At 33.7% G+C, this 19,230-nt stretch overlaps 1 protein-coding gene across 1 annotated transcript in view; it reads right to left on the bottom strand.

Annotated features, from left to right (window-relative positions):
• Positions 1-1,208: 1,208 nt before the first annotated feature.
• The window catches only part of Dip-C (dipeptidase C), a 32,037-nt gene continuing 14,015 nt past the window's right edge, over positions 1,209-19,230 (bottom strand). The window contains exons 5-9 of the mRNA XM_066403832.1: positions 15,859-15,934; positions 15,621-15,800; positions 3,269-3,480; positions 2,059-2,229; positions 1,209-1,996 (exon numbers count right to left, since the gene is read on the bottom strand). Coding sequence (XP_066259929.1) covers positions 1,733-1,996; positions 2,059-2,229; positions 3,269-3,480; positions 15,621-15,800; positions 15,859-15,934 — 903 coding nt within the window. The 3' untranslated portion in view covers positions 1,209-1,732. The remainder of the gene's footprint in view (positions 1,997-2,058; positions 2,230-3,268; positions 3,481-15,620; positions 15,801-15,858; positions 15,935-19,230) is intronic.

Here is a 19,230-nt window from a genome sequence, read left to right as displayed (position 1 = left end):
TTAAAGTTGAAGCCCAAACATTAATTTTAAAAGAATGCTGGTAATGCGTAACTCTGGTTGCTTTGGGATTTTCTTCTGCCCAAATATGTGAATTGTGCGTGTTAAAAATACCAGCCCGTGTGAAAGTAGCCTCATCTGTGAATATGATCCTTGACATAAAAGTTGGGTCATTGTCATTTTGGGCTAATAACCATTCAGAAAATTCTAGTCGAGGACCGAAATCGTCTGGAAGAAGTTCTTGTACCTGGCGCAGATGAAACGGGTGAAGTTGTTGTTCTTTGACAATTCTCCATGCTACTGCAGGTGAAATATTTGTTTGCAGTGCTACTCGTCTAATACTAATTGCGGGATTATTTTGCAAAATTTCTAAAATTTCTTCCTCCTTCCTAGCTGTTCTCACTGTACGCCTTCGTCCAATATTACTTCCTTTGGGTTTGATGAACCCAGTTTCACGACAACGCCTTTCAACTGCTAAAATTGTTCGTCGATTTGGACAGTTCCGATTAGGAAACTTTTCCGCATATCGTCGGACAGTTTCTTGACTATTTCCATAGCACTCACCTAATGTTAACAACATATCTGTGTACTCTGCATTAGAAAAAGTATTCATTTTCTTTAACAATAGTTGAAATAACAAAATGTTCGGGAACGAAAAACCACTAAACTTTATTAATAAATGTTGTTATGTACGCAGGTGTGAAACAAATTTTTCAGTTTCATTTCAAAGCCAACGCAGTTTTAAATTTGATGTTTATGAATCGTACCATCCACCGATTTATTAAATCTCAATTTTCTCGAAAACTGTTGAATATTTTGATTTTCAACAAGAGTACCTTTTTTGTGTAAAAATCTTCAAATTTAATATTTTTCTTATAAAATCGCCAATAAAATAAAGTACAAAAAAGTATAGACACTTTTTAAGCACTACCCCCCCGTGCTATCCGCCCCTGCTAAAATGTAGCAATTTCCTTCTAAAAATTCAGAAAGAGCACAAAAAGTTGCAATAAGGTATAAAATTTCATTACTTAATCTCGAATAGTTTCGAAAATATTTATAAAAAACCATAATCATAAACCAACTTTTCACACCCTGTATTTCGAAAACAAAGCGTTTTTCGATATAGGTTTATATGAAGTTTTCGTCATGTTTTCGGACCTAGAATACGTAGCTGAATTTATGGTACTACGTTCAGAAACACCTTGTATATTGATTTTCAACTATTTTCGTGGCATTGACGTTTGAAAAATGACAATATTTTTACTTACGAGAATTGTAGCTTTTGAGCGATTGTAGTCATACCCAAATGATTTTTAGGCATATCTCTATATTAACTTGTCATAACGAGTCTAAATCTTTAATTCGATTTACATCAAATTTTATATTTCTATTCGTCTTGAAAAGTTAAAATAAAAATTTGAAAATTAAATTGGAATAATTTTAATATTATTATTGATTTCAAACACGTACTATTAGCAATTCTATACCAGGGAAACTATTTGTATAAAATAGCAGATAACCTATTATGGCTGTATACCAGATTTGAGAAAGTTGTCTTTTTCAATTCCCTAAAACTTTCTAACAAATGGGCTACGTAAATATATAGATATATAAAATATATAAATCCTCTATAACAAATAAAGAACAAATTGCCAGCTAATAATACAATACAAATTCAGAATATAATATAATAAATATTTATGACATATTGTTTAAGTGATTTGTACATTTTGCATCACATGTGTAATCTCGAAGAATCAGTGTGCCACCATATGAACAACTGTTGGGAATCGAAATACTTCTGTTCCTCCACTTTTCCTTCAATCCAATTCTCAATATCCTCCACAGACCTTGGGACAATGGTTAAATCTTCGACCCCGTCTGCCGTAATTAAAACGTTGTCTTCAATACGAACGCCGCCAAAGTTGCGAAACCTTTTAATAACTTCAGGAACAAGAAACTTTTTCAACGATGGATCGTTGAGAGCTTTGTCCAAAAGCTGTTGGTACAGAGGAAATAATTGCTCGCAATCTAACTTAGTTTTTAGTTGAAAGGACTTACAGGATCAATAAAATAACAGCCTGGTTCAATGGTTAGCACCATGTCTTTCTCCAAGACTCTGGCAGTTCTCAATTTATTAAGGCCGGGTTTTTCTGGCCTTTCTGGCTGTCCTTTTAAGTATGCGCCCACGTCGTGAACATCAAGACCCATTAGATGGCCTAATCCATGGGGCTACAATACACATACGGAGTTATGTTACCGCCTACACAGTGTTGTTTAAAACTATCGCAAACCTTTAACATGCTTTTGTATTGTTTATACTTGTATTCAAACTACATTATAGTGTCCCCCCCAATTGAAAGTCTTAATATATTTTAAGTCAAATTAAAAATGAGAACGTTCTCAATTTAACTCGCAATGGCCTCTTCTGATATTAGTTGATATTTCAGTTTTATAGAAATGAAACAACGGGAGAAGATAAATAACGCATATTTCCAAAAATTACGGCAAAAAATGTTTTGTACATATATTTTTGTCATTGTTTTTATTTGAATCGTAGATTCATACACACAGAAGCAATATTCAGTGTCCACTTTCTGAAATCATATTTCTTATAAGAAAAATATCTCGTAGAAACTGGGAATTAAGTATTCACAAATTGTCAATTTTTTTAAAAGACATTTATTTTAAGATTTCTTTTCTTCCAAGAATTTTTGGATACCGCACCAAAAAATGTTAATTCTATGTGTCAATAATAATCAACATTAAAATGAAAGTAAATTTTGAAAACTGGTCGTAGAAAAATCAGATGGTCTGCAAATTAACGATTCTATTTATAGTTCCACTCTAGATGTGTAAACTATCATTATACGTATATATAGGAAATTTTGTACATATGGAAAAAATCTACCTTAGCTTAGCTTTATGAGGAAACGGTACAAATATCATCTAGTGCTTTGGCCCGTTTTACAAAATGTTCGCTGCCTGATAACGTTTCATATGTTATCTCTTAACGTATTGAGAACTATGTCGCTATTCTATAATATTACGTCTGCTAGCAAAGCAGTTCAACTAAGTACCAAGTAAAAGTTGCAGATAACTTTGTAGTGATAATAACTTAGGGAATGTATTACATTAAAAAGCCTCAGGAATGCATTGTAAGCAAATTCAATTGGATTTTTCAAGTAATTTTGACAGTTTTGCGATACAACTTTAGAATTGCAGACTCTTAATATCGCTTTTTTATTGTTGAACAAAATACTGAAATTACCTGAAAAATTGCAGCTAAGCCAGCTTCAACCATCTCATTAACATCGCCTTGCAACAGACCTCCATTCTTCAGTTCTTCCAGTAAAGTCTTGTTAGCTAGTATATGCATGTCCACCCAAGAAACGCCAGGTTTCGCAGCTTTGTGAACGGCCCGGTTGGATTTTAAAACAGCTTCGTATATCAATTTCTGATTCTGAGTAAATTTACCGTTTGCTACGAAAATTTTGAGAAAATGGATAAGAAGCACATATCGAGCAAATCGACTGCAAAGCTGCTCACAATACTACGAGATCATTCCATGCTGATACAGGGTTATTCGAATACGATGCTGATTATTGAAATATCGAAACCCATTAGAGGTACAAAGTTGGATAAATTGGGACAAAGAACAAACTTACTCATTTTAATGCCAAACAAAATCACGTTCTAGAATAAAAAAAGCATTTATTTTATTCTTAATATAAATTCTGAAAATAAATGTTACTTTTTGCTTGGCAATTTTTATCCGTTACAAGACAAAGCTATCCCACTTTTAATAAAGCATTCCCGATTTTAAGTGTCACTATATTTTTTTATATAATAAAATTTTATAAAACCCCTCAAAACTTTCGTAAAATATTTAGATATTTGATGTCTTCATCAGTATACTACAGCATTCTGTGTGCAAATCAGAGAAAAGAATTATTATTTCCCTGTTTTGTCCATTTTATTAACAAGTTTTTATTCATTTCTCCTGATTTTTTTGACAGGTATTTGATATAACCAAAATCACAGGAGCCTATTCCAACAAACTATAAGCCTAGACGCTTTGAAGTTGGACCAAGCGTAAAATATCAGTTTTTTCTTTAGATTTAAAAATTAAACAAACTATAATAAATAGAGAAACAAAACAAAACATAATTTATTTTGTTATTAGTTGTTAACACGTTAAGGTTAACTCTGCAAAAATATACAATCATTTTAAAGTATAAAATATAAAAACATATAATTTATTCTGGCGCATTTAACCTGGACCGAATGTGACAGTTTAGAGATAAATATTTTAATTTTACCCAAACAATTTTTTATTTGAAAACATTTTTATACTAAATAAGTTTTTAACAAACAATAATTGTAAAGTTCAATTCATGTATAAAATTATTTCTATGCAAAAATGGTACGTAGTAAATCCGTTTGACAAGATTTGCGACAAGCTACCATTTTGGCTAATAAAAATAGAATTTTGGAATACCAAATTACTCCAAATTTAAATGTGTCTCAAAATTCAGTGCAAAATATTATTAAATTGTAAAAAAAGACGACACAGAAGAGAAACTGAGAAAATGACAGATGACGAAAATTACTGAGAGATTATCGTACTCTCCTATGTAGTATTAAAAAAACAGGCGTGCTTCGCCAAGGGAGTTAGCTTCTAAATAATATGAAGCTATTAGGAAAACCATATCTAGATACGTGCTTACAATATGTAAAGAAATTGGGATACGGTTTTTATAAGGTAAATGTTATTTTAACACAACGTTACTTGTTTCTTAAATCAATGCTTATGTTTTTAAAAGCCAAACAAAAACCATTATTAACTCAAAAACAAATTAAAAAGAGATTGCTTTGGGTTAAAAAACCGAATAAACTGGACTGAAGACCAATGGAATTCAATCATATGAAGTGATGAATCAAAGTTTGAGTTAAATGTGGGTGATCCACGAAGTAGAATTATTAAGCAGCCTAAAAAGGTATACCTCGACAATGTCTCAGAAAAAAAGTTAAGTTTGCCGCATCAGTGATGGTCTAAGACTATATGTCGTCTCGAGGTGTTGGAAGTCTTCACATCATTGATGGTACAGTAAATGCTAACAAGCACCAAAGCATTTTAAAGCCGGAATTGTTGCCATGAATTGAACAACTACAAACGTTAGAAGGAGATTTTATATTTCAACAAAATGGCGCTCCGTGCTATATAACAAAAATTATTAAAACTTGGTTTTAAAACCATAATATACTTTTGCTAGAATGGCCTTCTAGTAGTCCAGATCTGTCTCCAATTGAAACACTCTGGCATAGTATGAAAAAAACCTTAGGCATTGCTCCTGTCAGGTCTTTGCCAGAATTAAAAACAAAATTAAGGGAAATACGGAATAGTTTTACACCAGAATATTGCCAACATTTTGTACAAAGTAAGCCAAGTCGCATTAATGCAGTTTTAAAACAAAAAGGATGTTATGCTCAATGGTAGACAACAATTTGGTTTGAACTAAAATGTGGTTCAAGTTAAATATGCCAGAATAAATTTTATGTTTTTATTTTTTATACTTAAAAGTTATTATATATTTTACCAAAATTAGCCTTAATGTGTTAAATAATATTAACATAATAAATTGTGCTTGGTTTTGTTTCTCTATTTATTATAGTTTATTTAATATTTAAAGCTAAAAAATACATAACTTTTTACTTTATACTTAGTTCATCATCAATCGTCTGGGTTTGTATGTATAATACTTGTTGACGCTTTTAATTACAAGTATTATAGACTTTATTATATGGAGATCTACCAGAATGTCATGGTAGGCCGCAGCATGTTCGTTATGCGCTTAATTAATAAAGAAATAGAGCAATGTACAAATATAATTAACGCCAAACTAAAAGTCTCGCACATCATCTATGACGAAATAACATGGTCACATTGGTTATGTTTATCTCGGAAGAAATATTGTATATCAAACTTATTTAGTTATCATTATCATAAGAAGATAAAACGTATTAATTATTAAAAATATAATGAATATGGTAATATAGATACATAATAAAATATGATCAGACATTTTGATGTGACGTCATTTAGCTAAAATTCGATAATTCCAATGAGATATAAACATGATCACTGGAAAAATTTTAAACCGACAGGGTTGCCGTCAATCACAAACCCGTGTTTGTTTATGTGTTTATTATTAATAGTAATTATTAATTTTATTATTATTACTAGTTTTATTTACTTACACAATAATAAAATTCTTTAATTAAAAACATTTTATTATTAAAACTTACGATCTGACGTCCTGAAACAAATTATATGTATATCGTCTCAAAGATTTGTTCGGAAGTCTGGCAACAGCGTAAGACAACGCAACATAAATCTTTAATGGAGTACGAGAGTTTTAGTTTGACGTTTACTATATGTCCGTTTTTTATAAGAGTACTGGCAAATTCATTATTAATATTTATTCAGCTAACAAATCGTGTGAACGCGAGATTTTTCGACAGATTCAAAGCTGATGCAAAATACAAAATTCAGATTTTCGAAAATTCAATAAATATTTATATGTGTAACTAAAACCTAAATAACCATGATTTATCGAAAATGAACAAAATCAAACTTCTGTGTCTAACTCAAAAACAAAAAGGATGGAAAATGTTTAATCACTTGACTAGACGTATCGAGGTCTCTTATAGAACCCTTGAAATTTGGCCACTCTGGACAAAGGCGATGATATCTACTCAAATTGACTTTTACAAAATTTGTAAGTTCAGTCCGCACAAGTGTGTGTATACCGTATGCAGGATGTTCCACCCGGAACCGTTATTCCACGTTTTGAGAAAACTATGAATACTAAAGATCCGAAAATTTAGTATTTTGGTAAAAGTCTTGGAGCTAATCTAAAATATTTTCAGTGACGTCACACTTCTGGGTGCATTGGAAATCGGTACTTACTCGCTTATCTTAAATGAAACACCTTATATATTATTGCATTTTTAGATACTACCTTCAATTTTAATACCAGTTTATTAATACGTTAGCTTTTTTAGAATTAAGATTTTTTAAGATATATGCAATTAAAATTTAATGTAGAATTCAAAAATATAATAATATATAGTGTGGTCTATTTAAAAAAAGCCTTGACTTCCCGTAGAACCGGAAGTGCGACCTTATTGAAAATATTTTAGATGAGGTCACCCCAAGGTTCTTACTAAATCTATAAATTTCCAGATCTTTGCTATTCATAATTTTTCCAAAACGTCTAATGGCAATTTCCAGTAGGACATCTTGTATACAGAGTGGCCTATTGAAAATGAAATAAAAAAGTTTGTGCCCAGGAACTTTTTTCCATAAGCTCTAAGACATGTTAATTTTATTTTTAAAAGTAACTAGCGATAAAATTCACTTTCACATTGTTTCACTCCTTTACACTGTATTAAAACCCCTAAAATGCTAATATAGATGATAAAGTAAGTGATACCGCATTTGAAAGGCCCTGCTTCCCTGAATTCAGTGCAATAATTAAAAAAAAATTGATTATGTCATTTCAAAATAATTCACACTTGAAGTTGCAAAAACGCATTTCACTAATTTTGATAAGAACTAGTTGCGATTCTCATTTTTTATAAAACAATAATAATAACAAATAGTCAAACGTTAGAAATAAAATTAAACTATATCAATTAATTTTAAACTGAATAAAGTACTTCAGAAAATTAACTTATTTTACAACGGGTCAATAGAGGAAAGAGTTGAAATAATTACTCTTTATTTCAAAAACCATAAGTGTAGCAACCATATATTTGTGCAACAAACGACATCCGAACAGACATGTTGGTAAAAAATACATTTTAGAGCTACTTGCAAAGTTCCGACAAACTGGATCAGTAGTTTATAAAAAAAAAGGAATCCTAAACGTGAATTTCCAGTCAGAAATGAGGCTACTGATATTTAAATTTTGATACAAATTACTGCAGACCCAACTTTAAGTACGAGAAAATTTAATACTGTTACTAACATCGGTAGAATAAGTATTCAACAAAAATTGACACATCATAAATTTCACCTTTACAAAAGTTATCTAGCCCAGCAATTGAAAGACGATTTTGATCGGCAGCTGAAATTTTGTGAACCGAATATGCCTGAATATGACTACATGAATAGCAGCTACGGAAATTATTTTTCCAATATCTGCTTTTCGAACGAATATGCTCTTTTCGTAATTTCACTGGCACACATATTGTTGCTATTGGGTAGATAATAATCTACGAATTTTACACGAAGTCCACACTCAAATTCCTCAGAAATTGAACATATGAGCAGGTAATTTTAGGGACCATTTTGTTGAACTAGTTTTTCTTAACCCATTAGCGCCCAAATTATTTTGTCGTGAAAAAATGTCCTGCTTTCTTCACGAATTAGTCTTTTAGCATCATATTTGAAAACTCATCTTGAAATTTATCTTTTTTTTTCAGCGGTTTTTTTAAAAAAAGGTGATCTATACAGGGTTATTCACCCAAACCGTTCATTAGAAGTTTACTAGGATCTAAAAGTGATACAAATTTGAAAATTTGGAGTTAAGTTAAGTTCGACATATACTATTTTTTAAAATATTTTCAACTTGCTGTCACTTTCGATTTAACCGGAAATAGCTGTAACTTGCTTATTTCAAATGGAACCCCCAGTATATTATTTTATTTTTAGATTCTACGTAATATTTTAGGTACATTTTCTGAATAATGTCCTATACTTAGTTCTTACCGTTTTTGAGATATTTGACTTTGAATTAAAAACGTGCCTCTGTAATGACCAATTTTAAAATTGCATATCTCCGCAGTTATTAAAGACATAATCACCATATTTTGCAGAATGTCAATACATAGTCTTAGGTTCACACTTTCACTAGTTTTATGGCTTAGTATTATACAGGGTGTCCAAAATTCAGCTCCTAACATTTACATTTTTGAAGTTGCAAAAGTCTTTTTTTTTTTAATGGAACGGAAACTATAACTTTAAGCAGTATTAAGTAGAAAATGTAATTCTCTATCGAACTGTATTAGGGTTACCTATACCTATTCCAAACCATTTTCGAAATAATTTAGTAGGCTAGTAGGATCTTCGATACATTCTGCCATCTTAGTAACCACCCTTGAACCAAGAGGATCTTCGTAGAAACTTGAAGGGTCCTCCTTGCCACAATACAGATAAAAATTGAAGCAGTAACCATCATCGCCACACATAGCCTATAATTTATAGCCAAACCTTATGGGCTTAGCCTTTATAAATTGTTTTAGCGAGTGATGTCCGTAGTATCTAACAATCATCTCATCTATCGATAAATTTTTATTGAAAATTCCAAACTGTTTGAAATTTTTGTTCACTAAATCAATAAGGGGATGAACTTTGAAACTTTTATCTCGTTTATTTTCATTAGCAAGTGAATTATCTACCAAGTGAAAAAACGATTTGATGGCCTGATAGGTGTTTCTGCTAAATGCACTTTTTACTATTGATATTCCCAAACCTTCTTCTTCTGACCAGTAATCCCTTTCACTTGGTTGTGATAACCGGAAAAGATCAGAAAGCCGATAAATATTTTGATATCATCAGTATCTATAGAAAAGTCGTGTTTATTTTTTTGATTCCTGGCATAATTTACGGTTTCTTTTTCAATCAAATTGAAAACACTCGCATCGAAAAAACATTCAAACATTTGGACTGGAGTAAAATTTTCTAATTTTCTCTTCAAGTTCTCCACCCTTTGCATTGTTGAAGCAGCATATAATGTCTCCTCATAAGATGGATGAACTTTCTTCCAATCTACTTTTATTTCCTGCTTCCTCTTCTTAGCGGAACAAGGGATCGCCGAAGGCTCTAATTGTTTAAATGTAGATAAGGGTAAATAATCATCCTCATCAAATTTGTCATCAATATTTTCAGGAGAAGCCACTTCAATGCTTCCCGCAATATCAGTTATAATAGGATGACCCAATTCGTTGTCATCAAAATTTTCCTCGTCTGTCAATTCATCAACTTCCGGAGGTAAAGCAACTAAATCTGCCTGTATGTCTTCGGAAAACATATAATCTGCTGCTTCCTCCAACGTCAAAAATTTCTTTCTGCTCATGACTAAGTTTTCCCGGAAACACGATTTAGCACGTCTAGTCCCAGCGATCTATTTATAGATCGCTAGCTTTTCGATAGAATTCCACAATTAGAAAAAAATATATAATTCGTCACTAGTACTTACATGGTATGTTAGTATGTATATGTAAGATTTCGGTATCGTTATTGAAAGAAAAAAAATAAAACAAAAGCAAGTTTTGAGGTACTTCTTTACTTGTCAAGAATCCAAAACCGAGTCCCCGATACACATGCCTTATCCACCCCCGAGAGCACCCCTCTCCTTTTTTTAAGAGCATTGATAAGCCACATTCCAGGCCTTTTCCCACGATTCCCTGACCCATCATCAATTTTTCTCTCGCCTATGTTAAGGAATTCATAAACAACCCTCTATCGTTTTCTCACGCTTATCTTAGAAGTAATTTACGGCTAACCCCCATGTCATTCTCACATGGTATTACTTGATGGTCTTAACATAAGCGAGGAATGCTCACACGGCCAATTCTGACACTAAATTCGCTCTCGAATTTGCCTCTAACAATTATTGACAAATAAAGCATACTTAATGAATTAATCTAAGTCTTAACAAAAATATACTCGATGAACTAAATCTAAGTTTTAACAAAAACATACTCAATGAATTAAATCTAAGTTTTCGACAAAAACATACTTAATAAATTAAGTCTAAGTTTTTAACAATAAAAGAATTTTCAAGGTGTGAAGCGTTACGGCTTCCAACATCAACAAATTTTTTTTTTTTTTTTTTGTGCGAAGCGCTGCGGCTTCCAACATCAAGCTCTAAAATGCGAAGCGTTACGGCTTCCAACATCAAGCTTTAAGATGCGAAGCGTTACGGCTTCCAACATCAAATTCTAAGATGCGAAGCGTTACGGCTTCCAACATCAAGCTCTAAGATGCGAAGCGTTACGGCTTCCAACATCAAGCTCTAAGATGCGAAGCGTTACGGCTTCCAACATCAAGCTCTAAGATGCGAAGCGTTACGGCTTCCAACATCAAGCTCTAAGATGCGAAGCGTTACGGCTTCCAACATCAAGCTCTAAGATGCGAAGCGTTACGGCTTCCAACATCAAGCTCTAAGATGCGAAGCGTTACGGCTTCCAACATCAAGCTCTAAGATGCGAAGCGTTACGGCTTCCAACATCAACAATTTTTTTTTTTTTTTTTTTTTTTTTTTTTTTTTTTTAATATATTTTTTGAATTGGTCAATGCTCACACGAGCCTAATAACTATAACAATAAGTAAATAACTAGTCATCTTCCATCTGGAACTCTCCAGGCCATATTCGTAACATATCAGTTGCGACTATCCTTTTGCGATTTGTTATTAAGTTTAGCAGTTCCACTCGATCATTCGGAACGAGTTTTGTGATTTCAAAAGGACCGTCGTACCTTCTGTCCAGTTTTGCCAAGTGAGAGTTTCCCGATGGATGGAAAACGATATCTCCTACATTAAAGTTTTTGTTAATTCTATGCGTTTTATCATATTTAGATTTCATGTACTCTCCATGCCCAAGGGTACGTTCGTGTGCTAGTAGGCGATCTTTTTCTAGAGTATCAGTTATGGTGCGAGGAATAGCAGACGTTAGAGACTCAATGTTTTGGCTGGCTAGGTGTCGACCCGTTAGAAGATAAATAGGTGCGAATCCTGTAGTTTTTTGAACCGTTGTGTTTAGTGTACCCTGTAACTTTTCCGCGCTACTCGTCCATTCTGACTTATCTTTGATTGTTGTTCTCAACAAATCTAGTACCGTAGAAACATACCTCTCGACTTGGCCATTACCTCTAGGGGCGCTTTTGGCTACGCAGTGCTGCTCAATATTTAGGTCTGATAGATATTTTGTAACTAATTTGTCGGTAAAATTTGTCCCGCGGTCGGAAATTAGTCTTTTTGTGTTTCCTAAGATGTTCAAATAAATTCTTAATTTATCACAGGTTTCTGTTCCCGTTAGGGTTTTTATGGGAATCAAAAAAACAAATTTAGTAAAGGAATCTATTAAGATTAAAAGATGTTTAAATCCTTCCTTAGTTTCGGGAAAAGGACCGACACAATCGGCGTGTAAGGTGTGAAACGGAATTGGTACCTTTTTGATGGGATGTAGGGTTCCTTGTTTTGGGCCAGTATGTTTTTTACTCGCTATGCACGTTAAGCAATGATTACAGTATTTCCTGACAAATCGGGCCATTCTGGGGAACCAGAAGTAATGATTTATCATTGCAAATGTTTTATCTATTCCGATGTGGTTCTGTTCGTCATGAAATAACTTTAACAGACCAAATCGGCTGCCTTTCGGGACATAAGCACGATAGATAGGGGGGTTTTGTCCCGGGTTGATTTTTCGGAACAAAATATCTTTTTGACAAAAATATTCATGCGTTAATTTCCCTTCTTCTAATTTGGATTTAATTTCTCGTGTAACTGGGTCTTTTTTTTGACTGATTTTTAGCCAGTTATCGGTTGTAATGATATTTATTTGCAACGCGCGGGGTTTCTCTATCGGATTTCGACTTAAGTAGTCTACGTGCTGAATATATTTGCCTTTCCGATATTCGATCGTAAAGTTAAATGATTGTAAGTACAGCCACCAGCGCGCGACTCTCGGGACCAAGTCCTTTTTGTTTTGGGTTAATTTTAAGGCGTTACAATCGGTCACTAGCTTGAAGTTTATGCCTAGCAAATATACCCTAAAGTGTTTAACGGCTGTATACACTGCTAGAGTTTCCAATTCGTATGAATGATATGGGCTTTCTGTATCTGTGGTACGCTTGGAAAAATACGAAACTACTCTTGTCGTCCTATCTAAATGCTTTTGAAACAGTATCGCCCCGAATTGAAAACTTTGTACAAAACTCATTATTTAATTTGACAGTGAAGAAATGAATCTTTGCTATTTTATTATCAGATTTCCTTGTTCGCTTGTTTTTTTTTTGAAGCATTTCGATTCGTCATGACCCTGTTTGCGGCAAAAACTACAAGTTACGCGGGCAGGCCTTGTATCCAGTCCAGGTTCCTTTCCCGAATTGGGGCAGTTTCGTACTAAGTGTCCTGGACTGTCACAAAGATAGCATAATTTAGGGCCATCATCTTTCCCGAATGGATATTGGCGTTTTGTTCGAATAGGGGTGGCTTGTCTATTATTATCTATCATTTTGAAATTATTTAAGAGAGATAACAACGCAGCCACAGTGGTGACTCCACTATTAAACATTGCGGTTCGTACCGTTGCGTCTCTAACGTCACCCATTACGAGTTCTACCAACTGAGACTCCGATAAATTAAAGTTCAAGGCCTTAAGTAAGGAAATTTTCTTTCTAGCATACTCACAGTACTCTTTAGCGTCGTTGCTGGTGTATTTGCTGGCCTGGCGAAACCGCTCACTCAAGTTGTTTTTCGGCGGGTATAGGTCCGACAGTTCCGCCTTGAAGTTTTCCCAAGTTTTCTCGGAAGGCTGCCAAGCGTTGAACCATTCTTTGGCGTCGCCCATCAATCCACTAGCCGCCCGTGATAGAGTCTCGAAATCGGTCCAATGGAAGGTTTCTCGGAGCTTTTCGATCTCGGTTACCCATCTCGCTGCCCCCAAGTCGTCACTTGTTGGATTGAAGAGTGGTATTTGGATCGAGGTGACTACATTCCTTGAAGAGTTCGGTTGCGCTGCGTTTTCCCTCATTTGTTGGAGAGTTCCAGCTAGGACTTGGACCAAAGCCTCCATGTTCCAGTTTAGTCACACTCGCGATTTTGAAGAAGAAGGGAAAAAAAAACTTCCGTGTAACTACTCGGCGCTATTGAAGCACGACCAAAGCACTTATTCGCACACAATTAAGGCACTGATTAGGACACGACTATGGCACTGATTAGGATTTTATCCCACTTCTGATGTAAGATTTCGGTATCGTTATTGAAAGAAAAAAAATAAAACAAAAGCAAGTTTTGAGGTACTTCTTTACTTGTCAAGAATCCAAAACCGAGTCCCCGATACACATGCCTTATCCACCCCCGAGAGCACCCCTCTCCTTTTTTTAAGAGCATTGATAAGCCACATTCCAGGCCTTTTCCCACGATTCCCTGACCCATCATCAATTTTTCTCTCGCCTATGTTAAGGAATTCATAAACAACCCTCTATCGTTTTCTCACGCTTATCTTAGAAGTAATTTACGGCTAACCCCCATGTCATTCTCACATGGTATTACTTGATGGTCTTAACATAAGCGAGGAATGCTCACATATATCATACACAACTGATAAATTTTAAAGCACTTTCAAAGATTTTAAAATTTTACGGAAAAATAAAATTTCGAATGGACACGATACAATAATCTATCTTCGAATTTCAGTAAATACTCAACTGAAGACCATCGTACGAATGCAGTTCTCGCTGCATTCTTAAGCACCTGCATAAGCAAACCCTATATCCCAATAAAAATTGTTTTCATTAACAAATTTATGCCATAAAAGTTGTTTATTTTCTGCGATCTATATATAGATCACTGGGCGCTAATGAGTTAATGGCAATCTGACAGGGGAAACGTATTTGAAGTTATTGGAGGATATTGTTTACCCTTTACTTGTTGACATTGTTGAACATTATGATCGCTATTGAGGAAACCAATTAGTGTTTCACCAAAATGAAACTTCATTGCATTATGCATAACATGTTAAGGAGTTTTTGGGCAGATATTTTCCAGCGCAATGGGTTGGGTAAAGAAATGCTATAGAGTGGCCAGCTGGATCTTCAGATTTAAATCTATTAGATTTCTATCTATGAAGGCATTTCAAAAGCAAATTCTATGTAACAGAACTAGACTCTCTGAAAGATCTGCAATGACGTATTACTGAAGATTGCCGTCTGATAACTCCACATGTGCTCCAAGATGCTAGGATTTTGTTTTTGAATAAAACTTGTACTATTGTAAAGAAGCTGGTGATGAACATTTTGAACATCTCATTAATTAAATAAACTTTATTCATCAGTTTAGAATCCATAGTACTGATTCTTTGTTTTCTTAAATTAACAATCAGAAGAGTTGTTTAAAAAAAATGAGAATCGAAACTAGTTCTTATCAGAATTAGTGCAATACGTTTTTGAAACTTCTAGTTTGAATCATTTTCAAATGATATGATAAGCTTTTTAATATTTTTTTAATTATTACGTTGAATTTAGGGAAGCAAGGTCTTTCAAATGAGGTATCACTTGCTCTATCATCTCTATTAATATTTTAGAAATTATAATCACAGCTCAAACGAGTGAAACAATCTGGAAGTGAATTTTATCGCAAAAGTTGTCCCCCGTAAAAATAAAATTAACGTATCTCAGCATTTATAGAAAAAAATTCCGAAAGATCAACATAAATATTTCGCTGCATGTTTGCTATTCGGAATTCACCAAATGCCGTACGTGTGTGTAGACCTTAACTTATAAACAAACCTTAATATATAAGTCTATATTTTTCATTATATTTAAATTACCTGGAAAAGTGCAAGTAATATCAGCGGCATATCCAAAATAATTAGCTCCCATATCAAACAGACAAATATCGCCGTCTTTAATACAAGTATTGTTAGGGGCACCAGCATGACCGTAATGGAGTATGGCTCCATTAACTCCAGACCCACAAATGCAGGTGTAGGACACGTGTCGGCAACCACCTAGAGATAGTCCAAAAATATAATTATATTTGTGGTTTCCAGTTGGCTTCAATACCACCTTTTTCATAACATTCCGCTAAGAATTTTGCTTCTCCTTCAAACTCATACTTTCCAGGTTTTACAAATTTCATTACCTACGAAATAAATTATTTTATACATACGAGCATACGGTGCATTTTTTTCCTTGCAAGAGTGTGGTAGAGGCTTTACCACACGTATTTGCAAGCTAAGAGTAGGACTTTACCGTACGAGTTTATTAATATTTTTTTAAAAATTTGCACACACGTGAACGTTAAACATTTAACTATACCCTAATATTTAATTGTATTTATAGAAAACAATAAAATTAACATAAATGAGCTCATAGAAAACAAAATATACCAACACATTTGAAAGTGTATTTACCACATTCGATGGCTGACAACTGCAATCTGCGTGCGGTAAACATATATTTATATTATAATAGATAATTAGGTTACATTGTTAGGTTAAGATAAATTAAGTTACGTCCAACATAGCAAAAAATGTTAATTTGGAAACTAAACATTCAGCAAAACATCAAAACCATACCTAGTTGGCCATTATGAAAGTGATTGGCGGCAACGTTAGCTCAATGACTCCAGTGTCTATTTCCGAGGTGGTGACACTGGATTTGATTCGCAATCGGATAATTCTTTTTGATTTTTTTATTTCTATTTTTTTCTCTTTTTTTAGAAGTAGAAAAAAATCATGTCTAAGGTGGTGTCTTTTAAACAGATTGATGGAGTCTATTGAAACTAGTAATAGCCGAAGTTCTTTACATATTCCTGGATCCGATTTTGAAGTAAAAGTTGACATACATGTGGACTTATTCGAAAGAGAAATATTTGAGCTTTCACGTGGTGTCTGCATACAGCTAATCCGATGAAGAGGGACAGAGATGAGTGCCGCAGTAAAAATTAAAACCCAAATTTCGTTCTGTCATGGAAGTCTACATGTCGCAGTTATCAATTAATTACTATGAATTTCGAATGCTCGAGGGATCTGGGGGAATTACTGCTAACCAGTCTATTACTAACGGTTGAAACTGGTCGAATAGGGGAATTGTAAAAAGCTTTAGAATTTACGAAATTTTGCACTTGTATGGCTTGCTTTTGGTCGAAATATATTAGAAAGAAATAGAAAGAAAAGTTTGGCAGTGACTTGTGAACACAGCCCGCCTTAGATGGGAGTATTGCTCCAAATACGAGATTTTCCTATTTTGAAAATTCAATCCCAATGAAAATTATACAGAATCACGACGTGAAATAGAATGACAGATGATGAAAATTTTAATTGTAATTGTTTTATTGTGTCGTACAAACATTAAGTAGTGTTTGTTGATTGCCGCGTTGATAAAGGTAGTGAACCACGATTGTGAATGATTCTTTCGTGAAGCACGAAAGTATCAAATTACCATCCGTTAAATAAGCAAATATGTAATTCACGAATCGCAAATAGTTGATACGGGTCGTGAATTTCGTCATTCGTGAGCATAGCTTTCTCCAAGACTGTACCAGAAACTAGTGCAGTGATGTGCCAGATCTTAGGACATTATCTTTTATCATACCATGGTGCTATTGGAAAGATTCAAAAAAATAGAAGACAGCGCAGATGATGGGTGGGAAGTGGATTGCAAAGGGAGAGCTACGCAATTTATTACCAAAGAACTACAAGGACAATACTTTGATGATTTTAAGAACTTGCTTCCCACGTCGGAAGATGAATTCCGATTTTTGTTGGAACAAGTGTCTCCAAAGATGCAAAAGAAAGATACTAACATGTGAAAAGCTATTCAAGCAAAAAGGAAGTTAATGTTAACATTGCGGTATCTAGTAACATGTGATAATTTCAAAAGTTTGGGATTATTTTTTAAAACTTCAAAATTTATCAAATTTTTACAAATATCCAGAAATTCTAGACGCAATAAAAACTTCGTTAGAGGGATTTATCAAAGTAAGCAACAAATAATAGCGAAACTAAAGTTAATAATGTCAATAATATATGAGCAACATATTAACATGACAGGCTCTATTCAATTTACATATAACTGCATGAAAACACATAAATACAAAAATACACTAAGTTATTTAGTTTCTGAGTAACTGTCCATTGCAGTAGGCAGCTCACTAATTCATGAATCCTGAGTGATAGAAAGGAGAGAAAAGACATCAGCATCTACTGATAGTCGATTTGTGTATGGCAATAGATTGGAACCTGACATGTTGGCATTTAGTACACTGGTAATAATTTCTTGCTGCAATTTTAAAACTTTTTGTATAGGCAAACTCTGCAAAAGAGATGCGATATACGTTCCAAAATGATCAAAGTTGTCTTCTTTATATGTCACTCTCTCGGAAATATTGTTTAATTTTTTCATTGCAGCCATTATTACCTCGGGTGTTTTATTTTCGACATGTCACTTCTTTTGTACTATCCGATTATTCAGTAAAAGTCTTTTTGATGGAGTTTCTGAGCACAGATCTAGAGAAGATCTGGATTTACAATTAGTTTATTATATTATTTATATTAGTTTCAGACACTACTCGTGTAAAGCGAGAAGAAATTCAATAGATTGTTTTTCTTGCTAAATAGAATATCCAGATTGCTCTGTTGAAGGTCCAAGTTCCGTCACTGTATCCCTTCTTTAAAAGTGAATGTTACTTTGTAGATTTTTCGTTTCAGCGCCCTTTACGCTAATTTCAATAAAGGCTTCTTGTAATGCATTGCAGTGTAAATAAATTATTTGTAAATAACTGTTGCATCGCGTATTAAATTAGTTACATATATTTTACAGATTCCAAGTATAGATCAAAAGTGGAATCATATAGAAACGGGATTTAAAAATAAATGGAATTTTCCGTCTTGTATGGGAGCCATCGATGGTAAACACATCGCAATAAAAGCACTTTCAAGAAGGGGATCTGGTTACTTTAATTGTAGAAAAGATCATAGGATAGTTTTACACGCTTTAGTGAACCATAACTATCGCTTTACATATATCAATGTAGGAGCCAAAGAACGATTTTCAGACGAAAGCGTTTTCGCCAATTGCACTTTGTTCAATGCTTTGAAAAAATATATATATTAAATATTTCAAACGGTGCAATGATAGTTGGGGACGATGCATTTCCTTTAAAATCTTATCTTTTAAAGTCGTATTGTAAACGTGGATTAACAAAAGAAAGGATTTTTGATTATCGTTTGTCAAGAGCGCGACGAACTTCGGAAAATGCTTTCGATATCCTCGTCATCAAATTTCAAATATTCGATAAGCCCGTCGACCTTAAGCCAGAGAAGATGGACAAAATTGTTATGGCATGCTGCTCCTTACATAACTGGCTAAGGAAAACCAATAAAACCTATATTTGTTCTGGCCTAGTAGACGAGGAGGATATAAATCATATGAATG

Source organism: Euwallacea similis, chromosome 31, assembly GCF_039881205.1.
Source record: "Euwallacea similis isolate ESF13 chromosome 31, ESF131.1, whole genome shotgun sequence".
NCBI lineage: Eukaryota > Metazoa > Arthropoda > Insecta > Coleoptera > Curculionidae > Euwallacea > Euwallacea similis.
Note: the sequence above shows the minus strand (reverse complement) of the source record. Positions and strands in the feature narration are given on the sequence as shown.